The following is a 27,263-nucleotide window of genomic DNA, read 5'->3' on the forward strand; positions in this document are numbered from 1 at the left end:
AAGTGCATAGGAGTACACTTTTCTTAGTGCACACCTAAAATATAAATCCATGAATGCAATCTGAATTTTAGATTTCTGACAGAAATTGGAATTTCCTCATAGTTGCTTTTATTAAATATTTCATGTTGTAGATAATTTAATGCACATACAATCGTTCTATTTTTATAATAACTTCATTTCTACTTCATCTGTTAGTCACTGTATGATTTAGCAATTCAAGTGAGAAATCTTTTTAAAAGTTGGAAAAATGTTATACAAATTTTAAAAACATTTTGTTTGTAATCCAACCTGAATCCATCACTCGACTTGAGAATACCAAAGAAAAAAACTATAAACTATATGAAACATCAAATAATCCTGCATGAAACACTTTTAAAATAGGAGCTTTTTTACAATCCCTACAAAATAAATTTGAAACAGTGCCCGGCGGCCAGCGCACGGCGGCCAGCGTCCGGCGGGCGCAGCAGCCTCGACACAAGATCGGCCTGTCAGCAGCAGCCGTCTCGCCGCTATATTTATATTTTTTCGCCATTATCAGCTTTCTTCATAGAGCCTGTTAGCATAGCTTCCAAGCAATATGGTGGACGTTAAGTTTCGATTCTGGGAGCGAGTTCCCACCCACTGATCTGTGATTGGTCTGCAGCTTCAGTGGTTGAAAATATGAGGAACTAGCGTTGTAGTTTAACCCCGCTAACCGCAACAGCTTCCAGTGACGCAAAAATCGTCATTTTGCGTCACTGGAAGCTCCTTCTCAGACTTAGAAATACAAAGATTTCCCATCTCAGGGGAAAATGAGGGCGGGATGCACAACCATTCAAAAATACTACCAGGTTTCTAATGATACAAAGCTTAATGCAAATGGGTGAAGTATACCTTTAAACTTATATCACTAGTTTATTTTAATGTATCTCTCCAGGCTGCCCATTCTCTCAGTGGTTAGGTGTTTTGTTTTTTTACTTAATGTTTGTTGTAAAACGTGCTCTTAGCAGCTCTAAACATTGGTGAGGAGCATTGTAAGCAGAAAGCTGAAGGTAAACAAGTTCAACCTGAAACTATTGGAATCATTAGACACCTGACAGAACACAATAAAAGAAACATTGGACACACCTGTCCTTTAAAAACAAAGAGCAGCAGTAAAGAACACTCCTAGCTCTTATGTGATCAAAGTTTCCCCATAATTACATTTCTAATGATCAGCCTCACATCTCCATTGTTACAGAACAACAATCCTCCTAATGTTGGAATGAAGAAAGTTCATTCACTGACATCTGTCATAAACAGGTGAAACCTTCACTCTGAAACCAGCAGTTGCAATAAAGAAAATGATGAAAATAAAAGTTAACTCGTGACTGCACAATACTAAGACCAAAACACAAAGATATGCATGCATGCATACAAGCTATGCATGGAGCCCACATTAGCACACATATTCAAGTGCATAGGAGTACACTTTTCTTAGTGCACACCTAAAATATAAATCCATGAATGCAATCTGAATTTTAGATTTCTGACAGAAATTGGAATTTCCTCATAGTTGCTTTGATTAAATATTTCATGTTGTAGATAATTTAATGCACATACAATCGTTCTATTTTTATAATAACTTCATTTCTACTTCATCTGTTAGTCACTGTATGATTTAGCAATTCAAGTGAGAAATTTTTTTAAAAGTTGGAAAAATGTTATACAAATTTTAAAAACATTTTGTTTGTAATCCAACCTGAATCCATCACTCAACTTGAGAATACCAAAGAAAAAAACTATAAACTATATGAAACATCAAATAATCCTGCATGAAACACTTTTAAAATAGGAGCTTTTTTACAATCCCTACAAAATAAATTTGAAACAGTGCCCGGCGGCCAGCGCACGGCGGCCAGCGCACGGCGGCCAGCGCACGGCGGCCAGCGTCCGGCGGGCGCAGCAGCCTCGACACAAGATCGGCCTGTCAGCAGCAGCCGTCTCGCCGCTATATTTATATTTTTTCGCCATTATCAGCTTTCTTCATAGAGCCTGTTAGCATAGCTTCCAAGCAATATGGTGGACGTTAAGTTTCGATTCTGGGAGCGAGTTCCCACCCACTGATATGTGATTGGTCTGTAGCTTCAGTGGTTGAAAATATGAGGAACTAGCGTTGTAGTTTAACCCCGCTAACCACAACAGCTTCCAGTGACGCAAAAATCGTCATTTTGCGTCACTGGAAGCTCCTTCTCAGACTTAGAAATACAAAGATTTCCCATCTCAGGGGAAAATGAGGGCGGGATGCACATCCATTCAAAAATACTACCAGGTTTCTAATGATACAAAGCTTAATGCAAATGGGTGAAGTATACCTTTAAACTTATATCACTAGTTTATTTTAATGTATCTCTCCAGGCTGCCCATTCTCTCAGTGGTTAGGTGTTTTGTTTTTTTACTTAATGTTTGTTGTAAAACGTGCTCTTAGCAGCTCTAAACATTGGTGAGGAGCATTGTAAGCAGAAAGCTGAAGGTAAACAAGTTCAACCTGAAACTATTGGAATCATTAGACACCTGACAGAACACAATAAAAGAAACATTGGACACACCTGTCCTTTAAAAACAAAGAGCAGCAGTAAAGAACACTCCTAGCTCTTATGTGATCAAAGTTTCCCCATAATTACATTCCTAATGATCAGCCTCACATCTCCATTGTTACAGAACAACAATCCTCCTAATGTTGGAATGAAGAAAGTTCATTCACTGACATCTGTCATAAACAGGTGAAACCTTCACTCTGAAACCAGCAGTTGCAATAAAGAAAATGATGAAAATAAAAGTTAAGTCGTGGCTTCACAATACTAAGACCAAAACACAAAGATATGCATGCATGCATACAAGCTATGCATGGAGCCCACATTAGCATACACATTCAAGTGCATAGGAGTACACTTTTCTTAGTGCACACCTAAAATATAAATCCATGAATGCAATCTGAATTTTAGATTTCTGACAGAAATTGGAATTTCCTCATAGTTGCTTTTATTAAATATTTCATGTTGTAGATAATTTAATGCACATACAATCGTTCTATTTTTATAATAACTTCATTTCTACTTCATCTGTTAGTCACTGTATGATTTAGCAATTCAAGTGAGAAATTTTTTTAAAAGTTGGATAAATGTTATACAAATTTTCAGAACATTTTGTTTGTAATCCAACCTGAATCCATCACTCGACTTGAGAATACCAAAGAAAAAAACTATAAACTATATGAAACATCAAATAATCCCCACAAAAATAAATGTGAAACCAACTAAAGAGATTAAAAAGTACATGCATGTTCAGAGTGTCATCACTTCTTATTGACTAAACCTGTGTTTGTTAGCCAACAGTAGTTGTAAACCAGCTTATTAAAGGCTTAATATGCAATGTTTCACACTTAAATGCAATAGAAATCAAGTATATCCTCTGAAAATAACTCTGTGAGTCATGACTGTCTACAATGGGTGTAACACCGGAGTCCCACTGTCTGTGATGCTTTCCGAGTTTTCCAAGTCCTATCTTCAGTTTTTTTTACATCGCCGGGACGGCCGGCCAGCTCATCCCCTCGCGTATAAAAGTTGTTTAATTGAGGGACTAGAGAAAAGAGAATAACATTCTGTACTCACTGCTTAATTAAATGTCACGTAAGCGTTTCTAGATCACGGTCATTTCAGGTAAATTTACATGCAGTGTGAAGATACGAGCATGATAAAGATTGCTAGCATTAGCATGCTAACACAACAATGCAGAACAAGTTGTTTTGGTTTCATGCTGGTGATCAAGGGCGACATCTTCTGGATCAAAAAATTGCATATGAAGCCTTTAAGGAGCAACAAGAGGTAGTGTGAAAAATGTTGCATGTGTTACTGCTCTGTAGATAGATTTACACCTATACTCTATGTGAGAACTGCAAATAAATCAAATGGCCACAAGATGGCAGTGTTGCTCAACTCTCCATGGTTTGGTGTGCTCTCACCATTTGATGAAATGAATGCTCTGCTGGAGAAAGTTTAAACAGGTGCTGATCTTTTTTTTTGTACACTGAAAGGAAACATAAGAAACCCTCAGACTGTAAAATATTATTTTATTCTATGATGACGAAAAGGTCCAGCATGTAAAGGAGGTGAACATCTGCAGTAGTTTTATATTTAGTGGATGTTTTTTGGTATGAATTTGTCTTCTATCCAAAAATAAAAGATGAGACTATAATATATGACCTCCAGTAACATCCAGAATGAGCACATTGCAGATGTGATTTTATCAATGTGACATCTCCTACCTTTTCTTGTGAGATTACTTCTGATTGCAGACATAGAAAGTTGTTTGAAGATAATATCTATGTTAACATATCTCACTTTGTTATCTTACTTCCATAAAGAGTTGGTTTTCTTAATTTCATCACAAAGATATGACTTTATTCCCAGGTCAGGTATCTTTATAGGGCTTATAAATATCAATTTTTATCATCTAATTTCTGCCGAGGCTTTAGTTTTGTTTTAAACTGAAAGAAGGATGTCAAAGTCAAACTGATTCTCTGTGCAGCAACACAGATCAAACTTAAATGACAAATGTCACCTCATGTTAGTATAACTATTGATTTGATGAAGTCAATGATGTACTAAAACTGTAATATCTGGTACTTTTTTATGCTACTTATTTTGCCATATTCACAAAATCACAAATCAGTCGTAAAAAAACCCCACAAATCAACATAAAGCAAATGAACCTAACGTAAGGACAAAGGAACGCAAACTCTGAGTTCACATGTTTGTACACAGGATCTGATGCTGTTTCAAAAGTTGATCCTCTTTGTAGATGTTGTGAATGATTTTAGCTGATGACAAATAGGAAATATTACAGATCTTGATAAATATTGTCAATCCAATCAAAATCATTTCAAGTAAGTTTTTAAAATTGTTTTTTAAACTATCATTAATACATGTGTTGTATTGGAAATAATGCATAATATATCAACAAAATAAGAATGAAGTAAGGTGAAAAGTCCATTTTACACTCACATCAAGGTTTCCGTTGTTCTCTTTAGCAGGTCAGTGTAACACATTGGATCTAGATTTAGCCATCTATGTTTTCCTGTGCATGAGGAGTTACCAATGTGAACCTCCATAAATGATGCTACATTTTTTTCATTTTATTTGTTTTTTATTCATTAATTACCCTATTTTTTTTCTCATAACATTCCATAATCTCAACTGAACTCTGCTTAAGTCAGATAGAAAGCATGTGATCCAAACTCCACACACTGTTTCTGTTGATGCAAATGAGCAAATGATGTAAGTTGATGATTACTGTGTCCGACAAATAAACTTAACATGATGTGTTTAAATAGGCAATGTCGACATTAACTCAACCTGTGAAGCATGTGAGGGCAGTAAACATACATCTAAAGAACAGATTAAATGAATTTGATTGAATGAATGAATGTTAATGACTTTGCCAATTACACACACAACTCCCATTAAACTATTTTATCTATCGTTGAAAGTCTTGACACTGGCTGCCTCTTTGTCTTCATATTGATTTTATTATTGTCTAAAGCACTTGGCCTCCCACCAGATTAACTTTTCAGAGTTGATTTTAGTTTATGAACCAGGACGACCCCTCAGGTCTTCTTGTTCTTCTCTGGTTCTTCTTTTAGTTGTTCCACAGAGCAGAACAAAAACCTTTTGTGATTCTGCGTTTTGCTGCTCTGAGACTTTGGAACAGACTTCAGAGGATCAGAGAATATTGAGATTTTTAAAAACAATTTAAAAAACTCATTTATTCAGTCTGGCTTTTCTATATGACTTAATCATTTTAAGGCTTTTAATTTACTATATTTTAATCAATATTATTCATCTCTACTTTTAAATTTACATTTTAGTGTTTGATTTTAGGTTTTTAGTATTTATATTTATCAATCATTGTGCTGATTTCATTTCTTATTGCTGTTATATTTTACAAACTACCTTTTGTCAGTCATTTTTCCGCTCCTTTGTAAAGGACTTTGAACTGCAATTAGATTTGTACCACAGGTGATATATACAGTATATATATACATATATATATATAGATGCATATGGTTTGATAGATTACACAATGTTGAACTCAGGATTTTCTCTGATGTTTATTTTGAATACATGCAGATTTTATCAGATATGAACCCATCACAACAGGAATACACTTGAAAGGTTCTCATAGATGCATTATGTAAGAACCAATCGTCAAACAATTATAGCTTCACTTAAAGTGTGTCATACATTTAAACACATTCATCATCCATTGAAGAAAGGTAGTTGATGGATACGTTTAAAAGATATTTTTCAATTCGAATTTCAAGTTTTTAGATGCAAATAAAGGTTTTCACAAGTTCCAGTTTTGAAAGTAAGAATCATAAACTCAAAAGAAGAGCACATTATAAAACATGCCCAAAATAAGACTCATTTTAAAACAGATTAAAATTGTATTGTGATAATAAATGCTGCAGATACAAAGTAATATAATATAAGATAATACCAGTCACCAAAACATCACTCATGATCATCTCTCATTAAACACCACTCAAAGACAAATAATCTAATCTCATGTCCTCAATCTTCAAACGATTAACATCAAAACTAAAACACCACTGAGTATTATAAATCCCTAAATAAAACCACAAGTGAAATATTCACTCCATTACACATGTTGGGAGTGCTTTACATCTTTCCCCGACCAAAAAGAATTCACAACCTACAAAGAAGCATAAATGTGACCAAAAGCTGAATCAATTCAGAAACATGCAGTTTATATATTCAGTTTGAGACAATGATTGTTGGATTTCAATAATGGCTTTCTTTACCTAAATGGTATTCAACAGCCATACAGCTGCTAGCTGTGTAAGTAATGTATCCAGTGTCATGTGTGTCTATGTATCAGTTTATATTATTATATATTATGATTTATCTTTGTCCTCAATAAAATCATGTTGTATGTTGTTGGAACTTATGCAGATGCAGAAGGGAGTCAACAATTTAAAACAACAATACAACATGTATATGATAAAAGCTAGAAAGAGTCCTGAGTCTGAATAAGAAATAATTCTGTGTTATTCATGTTGTTGAGTCATTTCCATGGTCTTTTAATTACTCTCAGGTCCAAGCAGATGCGGCTTCTTCTCGAACTTCCTGCATGTTAATAAAGACACAAAAGTACATCTGTTTAAAGAAAGCAGTGTAGAGTAAACCTAGTGAGAGATAAACTGAAGAAGAAATGATTCTATTTAACAAATGATCTAACATTCAACTTATTTTAAAGATAAACAATGTACTCATCATGCAGATCCAACATCTCACTGCTGAGAACTTTCAGTTTTTTTAAATCTCAAGTAATAAAATACATTATTTCAAAGTTTTTGTCCGTTGGTAGGAAAATACAAAAGTTTGAAGACACCAATGCTAATTTAGCATCAAAAAAAGATCAAAATCATATATATGCAAAAAAAAAGAATCCTGAAGTTTTGTTTCACTATGCAATCATTCCCTCCCTGCTCATTGTTCCATTCTAATGCTCATATATTAAAACAGCCTTTCAATGTAATAAAACCACTAACTGCATATATTAATATGTCACATACACACTCATTCAAAAAAGCCAATTTTTACAGCAGAAATAAACATGTTTACAGCCCGATTCAAAAAACCAAATTGGTCTGATTATCTCATGTCTCAATCAGCACACACTGTATGAAGAGGGATTTTTTTTTTAACATGTCCGTTTTTCTTTTAATGAAGGATACACGTTATTCACAATAAGACCTGTAGCTTATAGGCCTGGGCTAAAAAAATGTTATCAAAATGTCATATCAGTCGATATAATTATCACAATAATTATCAATCATTTTTACTTTCAAATTTTCAAATTTAAAAGCTGATTTTTGCTTCTGAGTGAAAGTTGAAGAAACCAGAGGGTTGTTTAATCTTTTGGTTTCACTCCCATGCTGCTGTTGCTTACCTCTCTTAACCTGAGGGCCCCAAACCAGAGTCCTGCACGGTTCCAATACAGGTCAGTAAAATTGTTTCAGTACAGAAACCTGACTGACTGTCTAGACTTGCTGTCTAACCTGGATGCAAACCAGGACAAAGGACCAATAACATGTTGGAGTGTTGCTCACTTTGGCAGTATTTTGTTAAGTTAAAGTATCAAATCTATTAGAGTAGAGCTTCACCAGCACAGGTAAGCATACGTTAACCTGAAAGGAAGACCGAAGGCTGAGGATGCTAGCACAGCTAATGTTTTCCACACTCAGCAGATTGTAGATCACATGTTCAACCATATTAAATAAACTGTACTCAATGTGGACTGTTTTCTATTTACTTTAGCCAAATCAACTGGTTTTATGTTCAATCAACAGCAAGTTAGTTCATATTGTATCCTTTAACATCTTAATATTCAACTATTATCTAAGGATTGGAAAATCATTGTACCACTGTTCAAAGTGCTTTTTTGCAGCCTTCACACTCTTTCTATCAGTCTTCTTACAGAAGACCCTGATCAGCTGCTCAGAAAAGCACGTTGTGCCAATCCTGGATGCCTGTAAAGAATGACAGCAGCTTTAATTTGAGAGTTATGGAGACACAAGCTGCCTTACAAATAATAAACAGAAGAAATATTGAATGATTGCGATAAAAAAATTGTTTTAATCAATAATTAGTTCTGACATTTTTGCTGTTCTCGTCTTTCATGCCGTAGTCCATGTTAATGACCTAAAAAGAAGGTCGAGAGTAAAATGTGTGCCATAACAAACTCTGCAACATCTTACAAATCAAAGAATCAGCAAAACTGAAGATTTTACAAAAAAAGTGAGACGAAAGAAAGTAAAAAAAACTCACCAGGATTTCAAAGTCCTCTGGTTTCAGGTTGTTTTCTTCCTCGTCAGGGAGGGGTTGAGCCAATCCTTCTTTCCAGCCAGAAATCCGGCTCTTGACAAGGAATCAGAAAAAAATTACAACAGTGGAAAAGGATATAGATTCAAGTTTTTTTGCATTTTAAGTTGACAATGTAAGAAACTTGGAATTCAATTCTTATTCACTCAAAAAACTGCACCAACTTAGTGTAAATGCATTTGACTGTAGGGCTGCATGGTATGATCTAAGCATTAATTTTGCTATGTGTACAAGTGCCATGGTAATATCCCAGGACGTGTGTTAGTCCATGAGCACATAAAGTGTAGAGGGAGAGAGAGAGAAGGGATCACATGCAGTGTATGAAGATGAACTGGTCTTTGCTTAGAAGTTAATGTCACAGGGCTCTTGATGCAAATTAAATGTAGCTTTGAATGTATAAGGGGTTCTTATTTGTAAAAGAAAATAAACTTGAAGACCCAAATAATAATAAAAATTGTAATAGTATGAACATTAAAAGAAAACGCAGTTTCCCCAATATCATGCAGCATTAGTTGACTGAGGGATTTTGTATTGTAAGACATTTCAAGCTGCTATCCAATTCACATTACATTTCAAAAAGAGAACTGTTGAATAGTGCTGCTGTTCATGTTAAATGTAATAACAACACGGGCTAGATAAAATGCTGGAGACAGTAAATAATGTGATGTGTACTTATTCTATTAACTGAAAATGAGCACATTATCCAGCTTTGTGATAACAGTGCATTATTTATTTAACCGTTTATTTGAATCAGGGTCAGTGTACAAAAAAAAACATTAGTCTCAGAAGAGAAGAGATGCTTTGTACCAGATTTAGCTAGCTAGCTAAGTTCCATCTGTTGTCTCTGGGCAGATGATGGCAACAGCAAAATACAAATCAACCAGACACGCACGCACACACGCACGCACGCACACACGCACGCACGCACGCGAGAGAAGAAAGACATAGAACAATTTACAGATATTAAAACATTATAGTTTCCCTGAGAGATCTAAAAGGTTGTCGAGATGACACATTAATGCTGACAAGGCTGGTTCCTTAAAATCCATTTTTTGACTTCCCAAGTGAAAGTGCAGAAGTTTGTGCAAAGTTTAAGACTAGTTGGAAGACTATTCCATTCCTTAACGGTTTTAAAAGAAAAAACTGATTTTGCTAAAGCGGAGCCACGTTTAGGAACACTGCAATCTCCATTAGAGGCAGACGTTGAAGATCTGCTTATCAGCTCAGAGCGAAGTTTCACAAAGCTTTTCAATGGTGGGGGAGCAGCATCATGGATTATTTTGTACACTAAGCGGACATCGGTATAAAAAATTAAATGGTCAAAGCTCAGAATTTTATATTTATCAAGAATATCACAATGATGATACTGTTGTGGTTTCCTGTCCAGAGTTTTAAGGGCTTGTTTATGAAGTGACCTTATGGGTTTTAAGACAGTCTTGTTTGCTTGGGACCAACATGATATACAGTAATGAAAGTAAGAAAAAATCATAGCATTCAAATACATTTTAGACACTTCGACTGTAAGTGAGTTCCTGATATGTCTAAAGTTGGCTATGTTATATTTAACTTTATGGCACATCTTTTTAATATGACTTTTAAAAGTAAGGTTGTGGTCTAGTGTAACACCCAAGTATCAAGTATCAACCCAACTCATCGACCTTTTTTATCATTTGCCCACCTACAATAATATTTGGAAAAAACATATTTTTGTGTTTATTTACAAAATACATGACCACAGTTTTGTCAGTATTAACGTAACGTATGAATAACGTAACCATTCTATGACTTGTTCCATTGCTAATGACAGTTTGGCAGCTACTTGTTCAGGGTCTTTCTTACATGCATATAGGACCGTGTCGTCTGCATACATCAAGGTCCCCACATCATCACACACAGATGGGAGATCATTGATGTATGCACTAAACAACAACGGTCCTAAGATGGAACCTTGTGGCACTCCCATAACGCAGGCTTTTAGTGATGATATTTTATCATTTATCCGTACGCACTGGGAGCGACCAAGTAGGTAAGACTGAATCCAATTAACAACGTTAGCAGAGAGTTTAAATTTAGACAATTTGGAGATGTGTACTGAATGATTAACTGTATCGAAAGCCTTGCGCAGGTCAAGAAATACAGCACCCACCACCCCTCCTTTATCAAGGCTACCTTTAATGACTTCAAGGAAGTAGCAACATGCCATTTCAGTGGAATGGTTTGCTCGAAACCCAAATTGCATAGGGTGCAGTAGATTTTCAATATTAAGATGGGCTACCAGTTGTTCAGCAACAACCTTTTCAATAACTAGGTTAAGGTGATTAGATCATGTGTTATAAATGTAATGAAACACAAGAACACAGACTTACTTCCCAATCCTCGATGGGGTCCGCTGGCTTTCTCTCACCAACAAACTTGTAGATATTTCCAGAGACAATGTTTTGCAGAATTAGAGTAGAGCTTAACCAGCACCTTAACCTGAAAGGAAGACTGAAGGCTGAGCACAGCTAATGTTTGAGGCAGAAATGATTCTATTTAACAAACGATCTCTCATTCAACTTATTTTAAAGCAAAACAATGCACTCATCATGCAGATCCATCATCTTACTGGTGAGGATTTTCAGTTTTTTTAAATCTTAAGTAAAAAAAAATATTTTCAAAGTTTTTGTCTTTTGGTACTAAAATACAAAAGTTTGAAGACACCAACATTAATTTGGCATCAAAAAAGGGATCAAAATCATATAAAAGCAAAGAAAAAGCAACAGTATCCTGAAGTTCAATGCAATCATTCCCTCCCTGCTCATTGCTCCATTCTAATGCTCATATATTAAAACAGCCTTTCAATGTCATAAAACCACAAACTGCATATATTAATATGGACAATGAGTTTTGGTCTGTTGTATAAAGAGCAAAGACAAAATACCGGCCAACATTTTGTGCTGGTGACTTCTTTTGGAGCCAAGACATGTGCAAACTGAAGCACAACAAAACAAAAAAAGATCCCTCAGGTCAGAAAGAATCCCAGTCTCGATTCTCACATAGTTGCGATGTCATGTCTGTGTGATGCCGATTCTCTTGCTCCTTTTTCCTTCACAAACTGCACTTATGCTGCACTCGCGTCAGTATTTCCCACACAGACAATACTCGGGCTGCCCAGGTACATGTATAGCTGCCCAAGTAGCCTATATTTTAAAACTATATGTTTTAATTATTCATAAAATTGCCGTCCGCACGAGAGAGAGAGAGACAAAAAGAGGGCTGCTGTTTGTTCCTCCCTCCTGTTAATGCACCTGAGGTCCAGCCCTCCTGACATGTCAAAACTGAAGCTTCTCATGACTTAGTTTTATTATGTTTGTGAAGCTGCTTGCTGCCGATGTGATGATGCTCTCTCTTGGTTTTGCTGAATCTTGATAACAGGCCTTCACATCATGCTCACCTGTTGTAATAACTGAGATGCTAGATCAACTTTTTAAAGAGGGAGTTTTGTTGTGTTGCAAGGAGCCCATGAAGGCTCAGTTAAAAAAAATCAAATGCTGTCTGCTAATCAGTACAATGGACTTGTAAAGCGTGGCTACGGACTAGCAAACTGTTGACAAGGTTTCATAAATTCTGCGAGACAAAACAAGGGGCTGAGGTCCATCAATTATTTCCATCAGCAAGGCATATCTGGTTTTACTCTCTCTCTCTCTCTCTCTCTCTCTCTCTCTCATGCGCACATCTTTATTCCATTTCTTTAAACGAGACAAAATCAGGATGAGAATGCAGGAAAAGAAATGTTTGGTGCTTAACATTTTCTTGGGGAGACCCCTAGGTGCACCTGAAGCTGGCTAGAGAAACACTGGAAGCCACATACACACCCATTCAAAAAAAGTCTGTTTGAGACTGTAGATCACATGTTCAACCATGTTAAATAAACTGTACTCAATGTGGACTGTTTTCTATTTACTTTAGCCAAGTCAACTGGTCTGAATTTATATTTGATGTTTTATGTTCAATCAACAGCAAGTTAGTCGATATGTATTGTATCCTTTAACATCTTAAGATTCAACTATTATCAAAGGATTAGAAAATCATAGTACCACTGTTTAAAGTGCTTTTTGGCAGCCTCCACACTCTCGTCATCAATCTCCTTACAGAAGACCCTGATCAGCTGCTCAGAAAAGCACGTTGTGTGAATCCTGGATCCCTGTAAAGAAGGACAGCAGCTTTAATTTGAGAGTTGTGGTGACATAAGCTGCCTTACAAATAATTTAAAGATAAAGATAAAGATAAAGATAAACTTTATTGATCCCCTGTGGGGGAAATTTGTGCATTACAGCAGCTCCAGAAAACAGGGGACGGGAATATACTTATTAAAAATAAAACTAGAAGTTAAAATCAAATCAAACATATTTACATCATTTAAATAAAATAAAAAATACAATAATGTAAAATTACACAGTAATTAAGGGATTGCTCTTAAAAAAACACACACACAGTGTGTAGCATGAGGTGGTGATGTTGTTAAAGAGTCTGATTAAACAGTCTGACTGCAGATGGGATGAACGACCTGCGGTAGCGCTCTCTCTTGCAGGGTGGGTGTCTCAGTCTGCTGCTGAAGGAGCTGCTCAGGGCCCCCACAGTGTCATGCAAGGGGTGAGAGGGGTTGTCCATGATGGATGTCAGCTTTACTAACATCCTCCTCTCACCCACCTCCTCTACAGAGTGCAGAGGACAGTCCAAGACAGAACTGGCCCTCCTGACCAGTCTGTTCAGTCTCTTTCTGTCTCTCTCCATGCTCCCTCCTCCCCAGCAGACCACTGCATAGAAAAGTGCAGACGCCACCACAGTGTCATAAAAAGTCCGTGGCAGAGTCCTGCACACTCCAAAGGACCTCAGTCGTCTCAGCAGGTGAAGTCGACATTGGCCCTTCTTGTACAGGATGTCGGTGTTGTGTGACCAGTCCAGTTTATTGTTGAGGTGAACACCCAGGTATTTGTACATCTCCACCCTCTCGATGTCCAAGCCCTGGATGTACACCGGTGCAGTCTGGGGTGACTTCCTGCGGAAGTCAATCACCATCTCCTTTGTCTTGCTGGAGTTGAGCTGAAGGTGGTTGAGCTCACTCCAGTCGACAAAGTCCATGATGACCTGCCTGTACTCCTGTTCGCTCCCCTTAGACACACACCCCACGATGGCTGTGTCATCGGAGAACTTCTGCAGGTGGCAGCTCCCAGAGTTGTAACAGAAGTCCGAGGTGTACAGGGTGAAGAGAAAAGGGGAGAGAACTGTCCCCTGCGGGGCCCCTGTACTGCAGACCACCATGTCAGACTCACAGTCCTGAAGCCTCACGTACTGTGGTCTGTTGGTGAGGTAGTCCGTTGTCCATGCAGCCAGGTGACAGTCCACTCCCGCCCTCTCTAGCTTCCCCCTGAGCAGTGCAGGCTGGATGGTGATGAAGGCACTGGAGAAGTCAAAGAACATGACCCTCACAGTGCTGCCGGTGTTCTACAGGTGAGTCCAGGATCTCTGCAGCAGGTAGATGACGGCGTCATCCGCCCCGATGTTCGGCTGGTAGGCGAACTGCAGAGGATCCAGATTTGAAGTCATCAGGGGGCAGAGGTTGTTGAGGACGATCCTCTCCATGGTCTTCATCAGGTGAGAGGTGAGGGCACAGGTCTGAAGTGGTTAGGCTCCCTGAGGTGAGATGTCTTTGGGACTGGCACCACGCAGGAAGTCTTCCACAGAGTCGGTACCCTCTCCAGTCTCAGGCTCAGGTTGAAGATGTGCAGAAGGACCTCACAGAGCTGGTCTGCACAGTCCTTCAGGAGTCTGGAGCTGATGCCGTCGGGACCTGTGGCCTTCCTCGCCTTGATCTTCCTCAGCTGGCTTCTCACCTGATCAGCTGTTATGGAGAGGCCGTCGGAGGAGGAGGAGGATGAAGAAGAGGAGGGGGTTGTTGGAGGGGGTCGTCTGAGGAAGAGGAGGAGAAGGAGAGGGCTGTTGAGGGGGGTGGCAGGGTACTCAGGGTACTCAGATGGAGAAGCGGTCTGCGCTCTGGTGGGTGGGGGTGGGGTTGGGAGCAGAATCAAATCTATTGAAGAACAGATTCTGTTCATTTGCCCACTCCCTGTCTCCTGCTTCAGGGCCCCTCCCACGCCTTCTGCTGTGACCTGAGATGTTATTCAGGCCCCTCCAGACTTCTCTTGCATTTTTATGTTGTAAATCTTCCTCCATCTTTTCCCGATAGCTGGCTTTCAATTCCTTGATTTTAATCTTGAGCTATCCTTTTGCACCCTCCTCAGCTCCTCTCTATCTCCAGATCTAAAAACCCTTCTCTTTTCATTGAGCAGGGTTTTCAGCTCAGGGGTCACCCAGGGTTTGTTGTTGGAGAAACACTGTATTTTTTTGGTGGGTACAGTGTTCTCAACACAGAAGTTTATGTAATCTGTGATGCAGTGGGTTAAACCGTCGATGTCCTCCCCATGTGGGCTGCACAGCACCTCCCAGTCAGTGGTGTCGAAGCAGTCCTGCAGCGCCTCAGTGGCCTCCTTAGACCACTTCTTCACATACCTGGTTGTGGGGGGTTGTTTTTTCACCATAGGTATGTAAATGGGCTGCAGTCTCACCAGGTTGTGGTCTGAGCGGCCCAGAGGGGGAGGGGTGATGATCTGTATGCAGCCTTGGTGTTTGCATACAGTAAGTCCAAAGTTTTATTGTCCCTAGTATGGCAGTCAACATACTGAGTGAAAGTAGGGAGAGTGGCAGACAGGGAAACGTGGTTAAAGTCTCCTGAGATGAGAGTAAGAGACTGGGGGTGTGATGTCTGTAGCTGAGACACTACACTGTGGATGAGTTCACAGGCTGCAGCAGCGTCTGCCGAGGGGGGGATGTAAACAGTCACCGCGATGACGTGTGAAAACTCCCTCGGCAGGTAATATGGCCGAATGCTTACAGCCAGCAGCTCCACATCCTTAGTGCAGCGCTGTTCTTTAACGGTGATGTGCCCAGAGTTACACCATCTCTCATTCACATACATCGCTATTCCCCCGCCTTTCTTCTTACCGCTCTCCCTCGCGCTCCGGTCCGCTCTGACGAGGTGGAAGCCGTCCAAAGTTACGAGCGTGTCCGGAGTGAGTTCATTCAGCCATGTCTCCGTGAACTGCATGATGCTACACTCTCGGTACTCCCTCTGAAGCCGGGTGAGCGCCGTCAGCTCCTCCATCTTATTAGGGAGAGATCTTACATTCCCCATAATTAAAGACGGCACGGATGGTTTGTACCGTCTTTTCTTTTCCCGGCACTTCACTCCGGCTCTGCATCCCCTTCTCTTCCTCCGTAGTTCTGCGGGGATGTCCGGTCTTTCGGCTGGATGTAACCGAGGCTGGCACAGCGCAACCAGCTGTTCACGGGTGTAAACAATGGAGCCCAATAAACAGAAGAAATATTGCGATAAAAAATGTTTTAATCAATATTTAGTTCTTACCTTTTCTTCGGGCATTGGCTTTGCCTTGTCAAGCTCAGATTTGCTGTAGAAATGAACATGTTGGATAGGGTCCTTGTCGTCCGTGCCATAGTCCATTTCAATGACCTAAAATGAAGGTTGAGAGTAAAAGTATGTCTGCAGTAACAAATTTTGCAACATCTTACAAATCAAAAAATCTGCAAAACCCAAGATTTTACAAAAAGGTGAAATGAAAGAAAGTCAAAAAACTCACCAGGTATGATTTAAGCATAATTTTTGCTATGTGTACAAGTGCTATGATAACATCACAGAATATATAATATCAATCATATGTCCTGAAATGCATCATTTCATGCCATTTTTTGTTATTTTTGCTTTTGAATGAACAAAAAGCCTTCAGTTTCTCTCTTTCCATGACTGATCTACAACATCAGTCTGTCTGATCCTCTTCCTGATCACAAAGAGAAGTGACTTCTGTGCAGGCAGAGTCTATGTGCACATAAGATGTAGAGTTAAAGGGATCACATGCAGTGTGTGACGATGAACTGTTCTTTACTGTCACAGGGCTCTTGATGCAAATTAAAAGTCACTTTGAACATATAAGGGGTTCTTATTTGAAAAAGAAAATAGAATTGAAGGCCCAAATGATAATACAAATTGTAATTGTATGAACCTCAAAGGTTATCACAGTTTCCCCAATATCATACAGCATTAGTTGACTGAGGGATTTTGTATTGTAAGACATTTCAAGCTGCTATCCAATTCACATTACATTTCAAAAAGAGAACTGTTCAATAGTGCTGCTGTTCATGTTAAATGTAATAACAACACGGGCAAGATAAAATGCTGGACACAGTAAATAATGTGATGTGTACTTATTCTATTAACTGAAAATGAAAATTATCCAGCTTTGTGATAACGGTGCATTAGATCATGTGTTATAAATGTAATGAAACACAAGAACACACAGACTTACTTCCCAATCCTTGATGGGGTCCTCTTGCTTTCTCTCACCAACAAACTTGTAGCTCTTTCGAGAGATGATGTTTTGCAGAATCTCTCTTGCCTTTTCTAGCTCTGAGCAGGAAGACTTCAGTATTTCCTCAAACACGTTGTCTAAAAGAGTAACAGAGTAACAAGCAAACAAATGATAATAACACACACAAAAATTAGTGAATTTAATTTAAACACACGCAATAAATTGTAAGACATGGCATGTTCATTTATAAGTCATCACAAGTAAATTAACAGGATGTGGTTTATTTATCTTTAACAAATGCACGATAAAAAAAATGGATAAAGTAGCATAACTGTAAATGACCTAGCAACAGAGCCATCTGACAGAAAGCAGCATCTAACAAAGTGTGTTTCCAAAAAGTGTTGAAATATGTCATATTTCTGTTACTTCATAAATAAACATCCTAAATATCAAACAAGTTCAAATGATCAGGACAGCCAGTTGTTCAGGATGTTGTTCAGGATGTTTGAGACTGGATTTGTGAACTCCTCAAACTACCAGATAACCTTGTCCTTGGCCAAACATCAAAACCGACCAAGTGCCTACACACAATTTCCTTTTCAGATTGTTGGGTGTAGTGCATTATTTAAACAATGTCTTGATACTCCTGTAGTCTGAATTTGCTTCAATGTTAAACATGAGCTAACAGCACACATTTAAATCTACACACCTGTGAGCTTTGTGTAGGCCTCCATGTCCTCATTGGCTGTAGAGAGAGTGAACATCCTCCCTCCTGATCCTTCAATCTGAATGTGACCGTCTGCTTTCAAAAAAGCCTCTGCAATCCTGTATGTTCATATCAAACATATTATTACTGATGAGATAGTGAATCATGATGCAGATCAAATAATGGAAATCAGAAGGAGACCAATCTTATATTTGGAGTAATAACTTCTGAAGGTAGACACTTACATTTCTTGTATGATGTGGCTTACTCTGTGCTGACAGGCTCTTTTGTGGAGACGGTGTCTTGTATAGAACAAGTCGTACATATGGTCCTCCTCCTGTTGAGGTTAGGACTGTAGTTTAGTCATAAATAACAACATTATCAGTTTGCTTTCAATTATCTCTTTACAAGCTCAAGTGTGTCAGCACCTTGTCTCTGGTGCAGATAGTTTTCCTTTTTCCTTCTTTGCAGTCTTTGTCTTCAACCTCACACACTCTGGCAAACTGCAGGAAGCGACGAAAGTCAAAGTTGTTCATGATTCCCAGGTAGGAAGAGTCCCTGAGTAGAGGCAGATTGAGGCAAGGTGAAGAAAATAGGTGTATAAAGTGAAACTGAATTTACTGGAGAGTTTTGTAGCCTATAATTTAAAATAATCAGGAGAATAATGCATTGTTCACGGTAAAAAAAAAAGAAGTGCTGTAGTGGTCTTCATCACAAAATGAATTGCTCTACAGCACTTCATTAAAACCTGACCTGGCCAAGTAGTCAAACTTGTCCACATCAACGCCGTTTTTTTTGTTGGACACAATTTCGTAGAGGAAGGACTTTTCTTTTGAGCGCCCTTTGTACGGCCACTGCAGGGATGACGACACAAAGCGAATCAGGACCAGTTTTATTGACACGTATGTTGTTGTCAATGAATTTACACTGCATAGAAAAAATATGTAGGACCATTCCACAAAACAGAGATAAAGCTAAAATATGAACACAATAAACTATGTACATGAAAAAGCATGACAAACAAAACAACTGTTCAATTTTAAGATCTGAGTTCTCGGCAGAAGAAAAACTTTTTTTTTACCGTTTAAAACAAAAAGGACTCTTCTTGTCCGCCTTTATACTGAATGTTACAAAATAGTGACATTAGTGTTGGACACAGACTGATTTATGCACAGATGAGAACTTGCCTTCTGGTCTTCAGCAATCATCACCTTAATGTTTTTCGCATGTTAAGGGTTCAATCCATGCTTCGCTTTCATCAAATCATGAAAAATATTGCAAGAAGACAAGGAACTACACAAATAGCACAACCAACATTTGCAGAGTAGATCTCAAAACGTGTGTATGTAAGAAACACTTTAAATGTCAGAGTTTCTCAGAATTCGATGAGTGACTTAATGTCAGCCAATTTTCTGTGGACATATACTGTATACAACATCCTAACAGTCTTTATCAGGGTTATTTAGTTAGCTGAACTCAACCCAGAGTCAAACTGTTAAGCACAAGAGTTTTTGGGAAGGTGATACTGCAGCTCAGTTTTCTCTCTAAGGATTTTTTCACACCTGGATAGTTTGGAAAAGTTGTTCTGAAACCATAGCCCGGTTTTTTCAGACATATGTGAACACAGCAATCACACTCTTTTAGCTGCTCAACTTTTTTGATCTATTTTTTTATTGAATGGTGCACTGTGTGCTCCCTTTTTGGCTATCTTTGCTCTTTGCTGCCCATTGTGGGATGAATAAAGTTTTATCTTCTCTTATCTTATATTCATACAGTATCTTATCCGACTTCTGAATAACATAATGAGGTGAACTTGCCTCCTGCCCTTCAGATTCCTGTAGAGGTCCAGCAATCATCTCCTTGATGAATGTTATGTCGTCTTCAGGTTTCAGTCCATACTTTTTCATCGTTGGTTTAAAATTATTCTGTTCCACCAGGTGGTCTAGCATGAGACGAGAGCCCCTTTCATGCTGCGAGACACACAGACTCATAAATGTGTCAACACAAGATTTAAAACATAAATATAATAATCCCACATACTTTAATTTGCCCCACATTTGAAGAGTATATCTCAAACGTACAGTATGTAAAACAACTTACAATGTCAGAGTTCCTAAAGCTCTTCAGAATTTGATGAGCCACTTAATGTCAGCCAATATACTGTATACAACATCCTAACAGTCTTTATCAGGGTTATTTAGCTAGCTGAACTCAACCCGATGTCAAACTGTTAAGCATAAGAGTTTTTGGGAAGGTGATAATGCAGCTCAGTTTTCTCGCCAAACGTTTTTTCACACCTGGGTTGTTTGGAAAAGTTGTTCTGAAACAAAGGGGCGTTTCCCCTTTAGCCCGGTTTGTTTGGATGTAAACACAACAATCGCACTCTTTTGATCTAAAGTTATTGAATGGTGCATGGTGTACTCTTTTTTGGCTATCCTTGCTCTTTGCTGCCTGTTGTAGGATGAATAAAGGTTATCTTCTCTTATTGAGTGACAAAGAGACATAAACAGATCTAGAAATCCCTTCTGCTTTTAAAAGAGGTCCCTGTCATAAAGAATTACCTCTCATGAACCATGAATTCAATTATGATCTTTGTTTGTTGTATCTAAATCTCTGAATCACCAGGATTAATGGTTAAAACAGAAACATTATTAAAATCTCATGGAGCTTCTGAAAAGCGGTAACATGTCAGATAAAAAGTTGATATATTATTACCAAAGAGAATAATGAGGGTCATTTAGCAACACAAACTACACCGTTCATTGTTATTAAATAAATAGATCAACATCCTTGGAAATGTGCATAATCCCATTACACCTGAAAAAGCAAACAAAAAAGAACATCCTGGATTTTGTTTCAAAAGAACAAGCCAGTGTGAAAGGTACATGTGCTTCAGTTTTGCCGTTCCTCTGTATTTCATTTGTTATATTACAACAGAAATAAAAACTTTTTACCTTCCATTTCTTTAATTTCCTCTTTTTTTCCAGTGCTTTGGGGAGGAACAGTCCATCATACAGATGGGAAAAGGGTCCATGACCTTGAAATGGATAGATAAATACAGGCGTAATCCACTGATAGTCTACAGATTATACAGTCAGTATGTCTTAATAAACCTGTTTGAGTTGAGGATGGATTACTCCTGAATCTAAACTTGAGAATATTGCTTACAAGAAAGACTGTTATGTGTTTGTAAATGTATGCATGGTCTGGGTGGACTGTGGAACCGAAATGCCCTCTGGGTTAAACATTTTTTTCTGAGTCTAAATATTATTTTTAAATATTCAGACCCTCCAGTTCTTATCAGAGTCCCTTTACAGACTGAGCTACCACCACCTCAACCCACCCTCATATTTTTTATGTATTAATGCGGAAGCCCTTGCTTTTTTGAAAGATGGAAGGGTTATTTCTGGATCATTTCACTTTCATTTTACTCTTTTCATACCCAATAACATAATTTATAAACTATTATATGTAATATTGAAAAGGGATGCATTACTCACCCAGGTCATGACAGAGGCCAGCAATCTGAACACAAAGGACGTCTCTTTCAGTGATGTTGAGTTCCGGCTGCCTTGACCTGAGAGCCTCAGCAAGTTTTCCTGCTAAGTATCCCACCCTTTTTAGACCACAGAAAAAAAATGTTTTAAAGTCATAACGCAGTTATCACAATAGGATGCTGCTACCAAAATGAAAATATATACTTTTATAAGATCCATACTAAGACAGGCACTGTTTTCTGCCTTTATTGGTTTTACAAGGTGCTTATGTGAAAACCACCATGAGTCTTCTCCTTATTTGGACTGAGGTCACCTGTGGGCTGAAATCTGAAAACTTGCTGACTTACCCGATTGAGTGTTCAAAGCGGTTGTGAGACGCTCCAGGGTAAACAAAGTAGACACCTCCAAGCTGCTTTATGAATCGAAGTCTCTGGAACTGAGGTGTGTCAATGATCTTGATGAGGAGTGGGTGTAACTCCATGCTACCATGGATGGGATCATTAAACACCTTGCAGAAAACAAACAAACAAAAGCTAAGAACAATGAAATGCGTAAAACAATACACCATGAAGACCAGCTCAAGATTGTCTTGAGGGCTCTGGGAGGCATAGGATAAGCATGAAATGAGCCCAAGAATAAAGCTGATGCTACAAAGAATGTTTTTTTGACTTTACCACTGGTTGGGATATTAAACATCTAGTAGAACAAAGAGAACAAAACATTGGACACTGAAAATGTCCTTTCAATACAAAGCGTGTCTTCCTATTCCTTTTTTTTAAAGTATTGAAGGAAAGGAGAACAAAGAGGGTTGATTTGGATAGAAAAGGTGAACAACGCTAGCTGTCCTCACCACTGGTGGGGATATTCAGCATCTAGTAGAACAAAGAGAACAAAACATTGGACACTGAAAATGTCCTATTTCAATAGCCTACAGTCTGTGTTCCTCTTCCTTTTTTTTAGGATTAAAGGAAAGGAGAACAAAGAGGGTTGGTTTGGATAGTAAAGGTGCACAAAGCTAGCTGTCCTCACCAATGGTGGGGATAATAAGCATCTAGAGAACAAAGCCCTCCCAGTTAATTAGATTTTTAATTTAGACTGATAATGGATAATACATGTACACAGGCTTAACTTTGTGGAGGTGTGTTTGTGTGCGGTTTATTCTACAAGTCGTCATTGTTTGTTCTGTTTATTCTCTCTTATCTCTCCAGCCGCAAAAATGTGGTGTGATGTGTGGTAAGACGTGAAGTATTTTACCTTGGTGATGAGTCTGTAAAATTTAGAAAAAAAAGCATTAACAGTATGAACAAGTGCTGAAACTTCCAACTTAAAATGATTTCTTTATAATATTGAGATATTTTAAACTGGTTTAACAAAGACAGAGGTACTCACTTATTTCCCATTTTGCCCCGACTTGTTCTAGATAAAAGAGCAAGAAGTTAATATTCAGTCATTTATTAAGTAACCTCAGTTTTACACAAGCTAAAATGCAACATTGTCAAGTTAAACCATGAATTTAAAATAACCATGCATACAACTTACAAAACCAGAAAACAAACCATGAATTTAGTCGACTGTAACTAGAAAACCAACCTCTAAATTTTCCTCCAATCGTCCTTCTTTTTGTACCAACTCATTTTCTCAGCTACCTGTGACTTAAAGATCAAATCTATCTATATAGTTTTTAATGTTTTGAAGCCGTAAGACGTTGCATTTACATCAAGCTAATGTTTGTGATGCTGATCTGACAAGTGGCAAATGTCATTTATATAGCCATAGCTGTTTAAGGCTTTTTTTTATGACGCTCAGGGTTTTAAAACATCTGACATTTATATCTCCACCACACCCATGTTATTGGTCTTTACCCTCATAATGATCCTCTTCTTTTATTGATATACCAAACATTTCAGAAAACAAAACTGAAAGTGCATCAGAATTTCTTAAGTCAAATTAACAAATCTAAACGTATAAAGAAGTGAAGAAATGACAGGATGTTAGAAATAAATCAGTATTAGAAGTTACTTCTGAAGAAACATTTAGAGGTAGCGTGAATGTTGCATGTTTAACCTGCTCTTTAGACAGAGATTTATAGTGTACTCCATTTGAGGACTGCAATTACATCAAATGGCCACAAGATGGGAATGTTGCTGAACTCTCTATGGTAAAGTGTGCCCTGACCATTTGAAGAATGCTCTGCCGGAGAAATTTTAAACAGGTACTAATCTTTTTTGTGTTGCTTTTTTCATAACTTTCAGAAAGGAAACGTAAGAAACCCTCAGACTGTAAAAGATTTTTTCATTCTATGATGACAAAGATGTTCAGCCTCATGATGTATCCAGAAGCATGTAAAGGAGGTGAACATCTGTCTGTCATCATTCTATCCAAAAATAAAAGATGAGACTATAATATATGACCTCCAGTAACATCCAGAATGAGCACATTGCAGATGTGTTTTTATCAATGTGACATCTCCTACTTTTTCTTCTGAGATTACTTCTGATTGCAGACATAGAAAGTTGTTTAAAGATAATATCTATGTTAACATATCTCACTTTGTTATCTTACTTCCATAAAGAGTTGGTTTTCTTAATTTCATCACAAAGATATGACTTTATTCCCAGGTCAGGTATCTTTATAGGGCTTATAAATATCCATTTTTATCATCTAATTTCTGCTGATGTTTAAGTTTTGTTTTAAACTGAAAGAAGGATGTCAAACTGATTCTCCGTGCAGCAACACAGATCAAACTTAAATGACAAATTGTAATCTCATGTTAGTATAACTATTGATTTTTTTAAAAGTCAATGATGTACTAAAACTGTAATATCTGGTACTTTTTTAGGCTACTTATTTTGACATATTCACAAATTCACAAATCAGTCGTAAAAAACCATAAATCAACATAAAGCAAATGAACATAACGTAAGGACAAAGGAACGCAAACTGGAGTTCACATGTTTGTACACAGGATCTGATGCTGTTTCAAAAGTTGATCCTCTTTGTAGATGTTGTGAATGATTTTAGCTGATGCCAAATAGGAATATTACAGATCTTGATAAATAATGTCAAACCAATCAGAATAATTAAGTAAGTTTCTAAAATTGTTTTTTAAACTATCATTAATACATGTGTTGTATTGGAAATAATTCATAATATATCAACAAAATAAGAATGAAGTAAGGTGAAAGATCCATTTTACACTCACATGGAGGTTTTTGTTGTTCTCTATAGCAGGTCAGGCTTGGTTTGGATGGAAGATGAAGTAACAGACCTGAGCGCAGGCTTTTATAAAGTTGTGGTTGTGGCTTAAACAGGTGTGGCAAAGAAGTCAGATATCGGGATGCAAATTGGATGGTGTAACCCATTGGTGTTGATCTAGACCAGGAAAGGGCAACTTTGGTCACAGCAAGGGCCACATATATTTAATTCTCACTGTCAGAGGGCCAAATTGTAGGATATTCTTCGGTGGACTTATAATTCAACCAAAGGAAGGAATACATAGCTTTTATCAGCCTCTATGATACCAACATTCATATTTTAACCTCCAGTACAATTGTTAATCCTTAATTTAATATGCTTACTTCAAAATTAAGTTTCTTTTCCAATGCAATGAACAGAGTATTTACTGGTTATTTTAGGATATTTTTCTTTCTTTTTTTCAAATGTACACACTAGTGTTGTAGTAATCGAAATCAAGACCGGTCTCGAGACCACTGTTTGAAGGTCTCGTCTTGAAAGTATTTTACTCTGTCTTGTCTCTGTCTCAGACTGGGCGGACTCCTGATTTTAGATTAAGACCAGTCAAGACCACCTCCAATGCTCCTTTCTAAAAGAACAAATGACTTCAATTCATTTGTAGTTTGATTTTTATCTCTTGGTTACCACCGCAACCTTCCTGGTGTTACTGATGAGTGGTGAGTGACACGCCCGCTGCACACATGATGATTTTAAAAGTGATATTTATGGTCTTGGTCTTGACTTGGTCTCGATCCCTAAATGTCTCGGTCTTGTCTCAGTCTCATATCACTCTGGTCTCACATATGTCTTGGTCTCGGTTAGTGTGGTCCTCACTACAACATCAGTACTTAGTATACTTTCAAGATTCTGAAATATATAAATACCTGGATCAGGTTGTGTTTTAAGTTGTTTATTTCTTGGAGTAAAAGCTCTATGGGGTGGCAGTAGCTCAGTCTGCAGGGACTTGTGTTGGGAACCGGAGGGTCGTCGGTTCAAGTCTGGAGATTGGTCTGGTAGCTGGAGAGGCGCCAATTCACTTCCTGAGCACTGTCGAGGTGCCTTTGAGCAAGACACCTCTCAAGGCGTTTTATAACACATTATCACTCCCCCCCCCCCCCCCCCCACCCCACCCCTCCAGGATTATTAAAGTATTTCTGATTCTGAAATAAATGGCGAATGCGAATAATAATGTGATTAATTCCAATAAACTATTGGAATCTAGTGATTCCAACAGTTTCTCGCTCATCTCCTGCTGCTTCTTTTTGTACCGGCAGAACAAACATGCAAAGTATTCTGCTCTTTGCATAATTTATTTACCTACCCCGCACACACACACACACACACACACACACACACACACACACAAATTATCAGTTTCTCACAATATGAACATTAGGGATTTAGAATGATATCTCCTGCATCCTGTACAACACTTGTATAAATGTGAACATTTGTGTTAAAATTATATGAACAATCATGATTTGTCATTGTTTCATCATATGACATATCTCTTTTAAAAGCTGTGATTTTTTTCTATGGCTCATCTCCTGCTGCTCCCTGTTCTACCAGCAGAAAGAAAAACAGGCAGAGTATTCAGCTTTGCACAATTTATTTACCTACCTCGCCCTACACACCCACACACAAAATAACAACACATTAACAGTATTATCAGTCTCTCACAGCATGAACATTTGGGATTTAGAATTACACCTTCTGCATACAACACTTAATGTGTGGTGAAATAATATATAAACAAGCATGTGATCCATACTCCACACACAGTTTCTGTTATTGCAAATGATGTACAGTTGATTACTGTGTCCTACAAATAAACTTAACATGATGTGATGAAATAGGCAATGTCGACGTTAACTCAACCTGTGAAGCATGTGAGGGCAGTCAAAAAACTTCTAAAGGACAGATTAAAACAATATCAAGTAGTTGGCAGTTATGATGAAGTAATGAATGAGTGTTAACATCTTTACAGAAGAATTTATATTTGTTGACTAATACTAATACACTGAAATCTTAATAACGTCTTGGCACTTTATTTTAGAAAGTTAAAAACAGCTTCTAAATGTTTATGGAGAGCTTATAAAATAGGGCGAAAGTTAAGTTCATCAAAAATGATCTTCAAAATAGAGAAGGTCCCAAATTGCAAATTGATGTGTGGTACCTTCCACTCTTTAATCAAACATAGGCACATAGGCAAATTACTATTAACACTTTGTTTTAATTCTCCACTCATGAAGAAGAAAAGGCTGCAAGACAATATGTTTTTATATATATATTTCTACTGTATATTCGGGTGTGGGTAAGTAAAAGCACGGGAACAACTTCTGCTGTGCGTCTCATACGTTTAATGTCCGTCCGTAACAGAGCATGACATATCCAGACTGAACAAAAACAACAGTGACACCTTACTTGTCCTAAAGCAATATCACTCCTCAAACCGTAACCATGGGTAACCTTAAAGGCATAG

At 37.9% G+C, this 27,263-nt stretch overlaps 2 protein-coding genes across 2 annotated transcripts in view; both read right to left on the bottom strand.

Moving 5' to 3' along the window:
- LOC110005513 (deoxynucleoside triphosphate triphosphohydrolase SAMHD1) overlaps positions 1-27,263 on the bottom strand; it is a 158,874-nt gene that overhangs the window by 64,003 nt on the left and 67,608 nt on the right. Inside the window, exon 23 of the mRNA XM_065961274.1 lies at positions 8,871-8,960. Coding sequence (XP_065817346.1) covers positions 8,871-8,960 — 90 coding nt within the window. The remainder of the gene's footprint in view (positions 1-8,870; positions 8,961-27,263) is intronic.
- Positions 14,409-22,169, bottom strand: LOC109979226 (deoxynucleoside triphosphate triphosphohydrolase SAMHD1-like). Its single transcript, XM_065961126.1, has 13 exons — positions 21,895-22,169; positions 21,551-21,666; positions 21,005-21,087; positions 19,850-20,020; positions 18,804-18,904; positions 18,479-18,608; positions 18,296-18,387; positions 18,054-18,169; positions 17,342-17,481; positions 16,387-16,491; positions 15,644-16,302; positions 14,798-14,873; positions 14,409-14,549 (listed from the first exon to the last, which is right to left on the bottom strand). Exons 1-13 carry the CDS (start codon positions 22,113-22,115, stop codon positions 14,409-14,411), a joined length of 2,151 nt encoding a protein of 716 aa, XP_065817198.1. The 5' UTR covers positions 22,116-22,169.

The sequence above is a fragment of the Labrus bergylta genome, chromosome 12 (genome assembly GCF_963930695.1).
Source record: "Labrus bergylta chromosome 12, fLabBer1.1, whole genome shotgun sequence".
Lineage (NCBI taxonomy): Eukaryota > Metazoa > Chordata > Actinopteri > Labriformes > Labridae > Labrus > Labrus bergylta.

What these genes read in the sequence shown, in the direction of transcription:
- LOC109979226 (XM_065961126.1), bottom strand. Translation starts at nt 22,115, where the DNA reads ATGGTGTATTGTTTTACGCATTTCATTGTTCTTAGCTTTTGTTTGTTT. An exon ending in TGGCCTCTGTCATGACCTGG is followed by an intron (nt 21,088 to 21,550) that starts GTGAGTAATGCA and finishes ATCCATTTCAAG; the next exon opens with GTCATGGACCCTTTTCCCAT. An exon ending in AGGCAAGTTCACCTCATTAT is followed by an intron (nt 18,905 to 19,849) that starts GTTATTCAGAAG and finishes TCATCCCTGCAG; the next exon opens with TGGCCGTACAAAGGGCGCTC.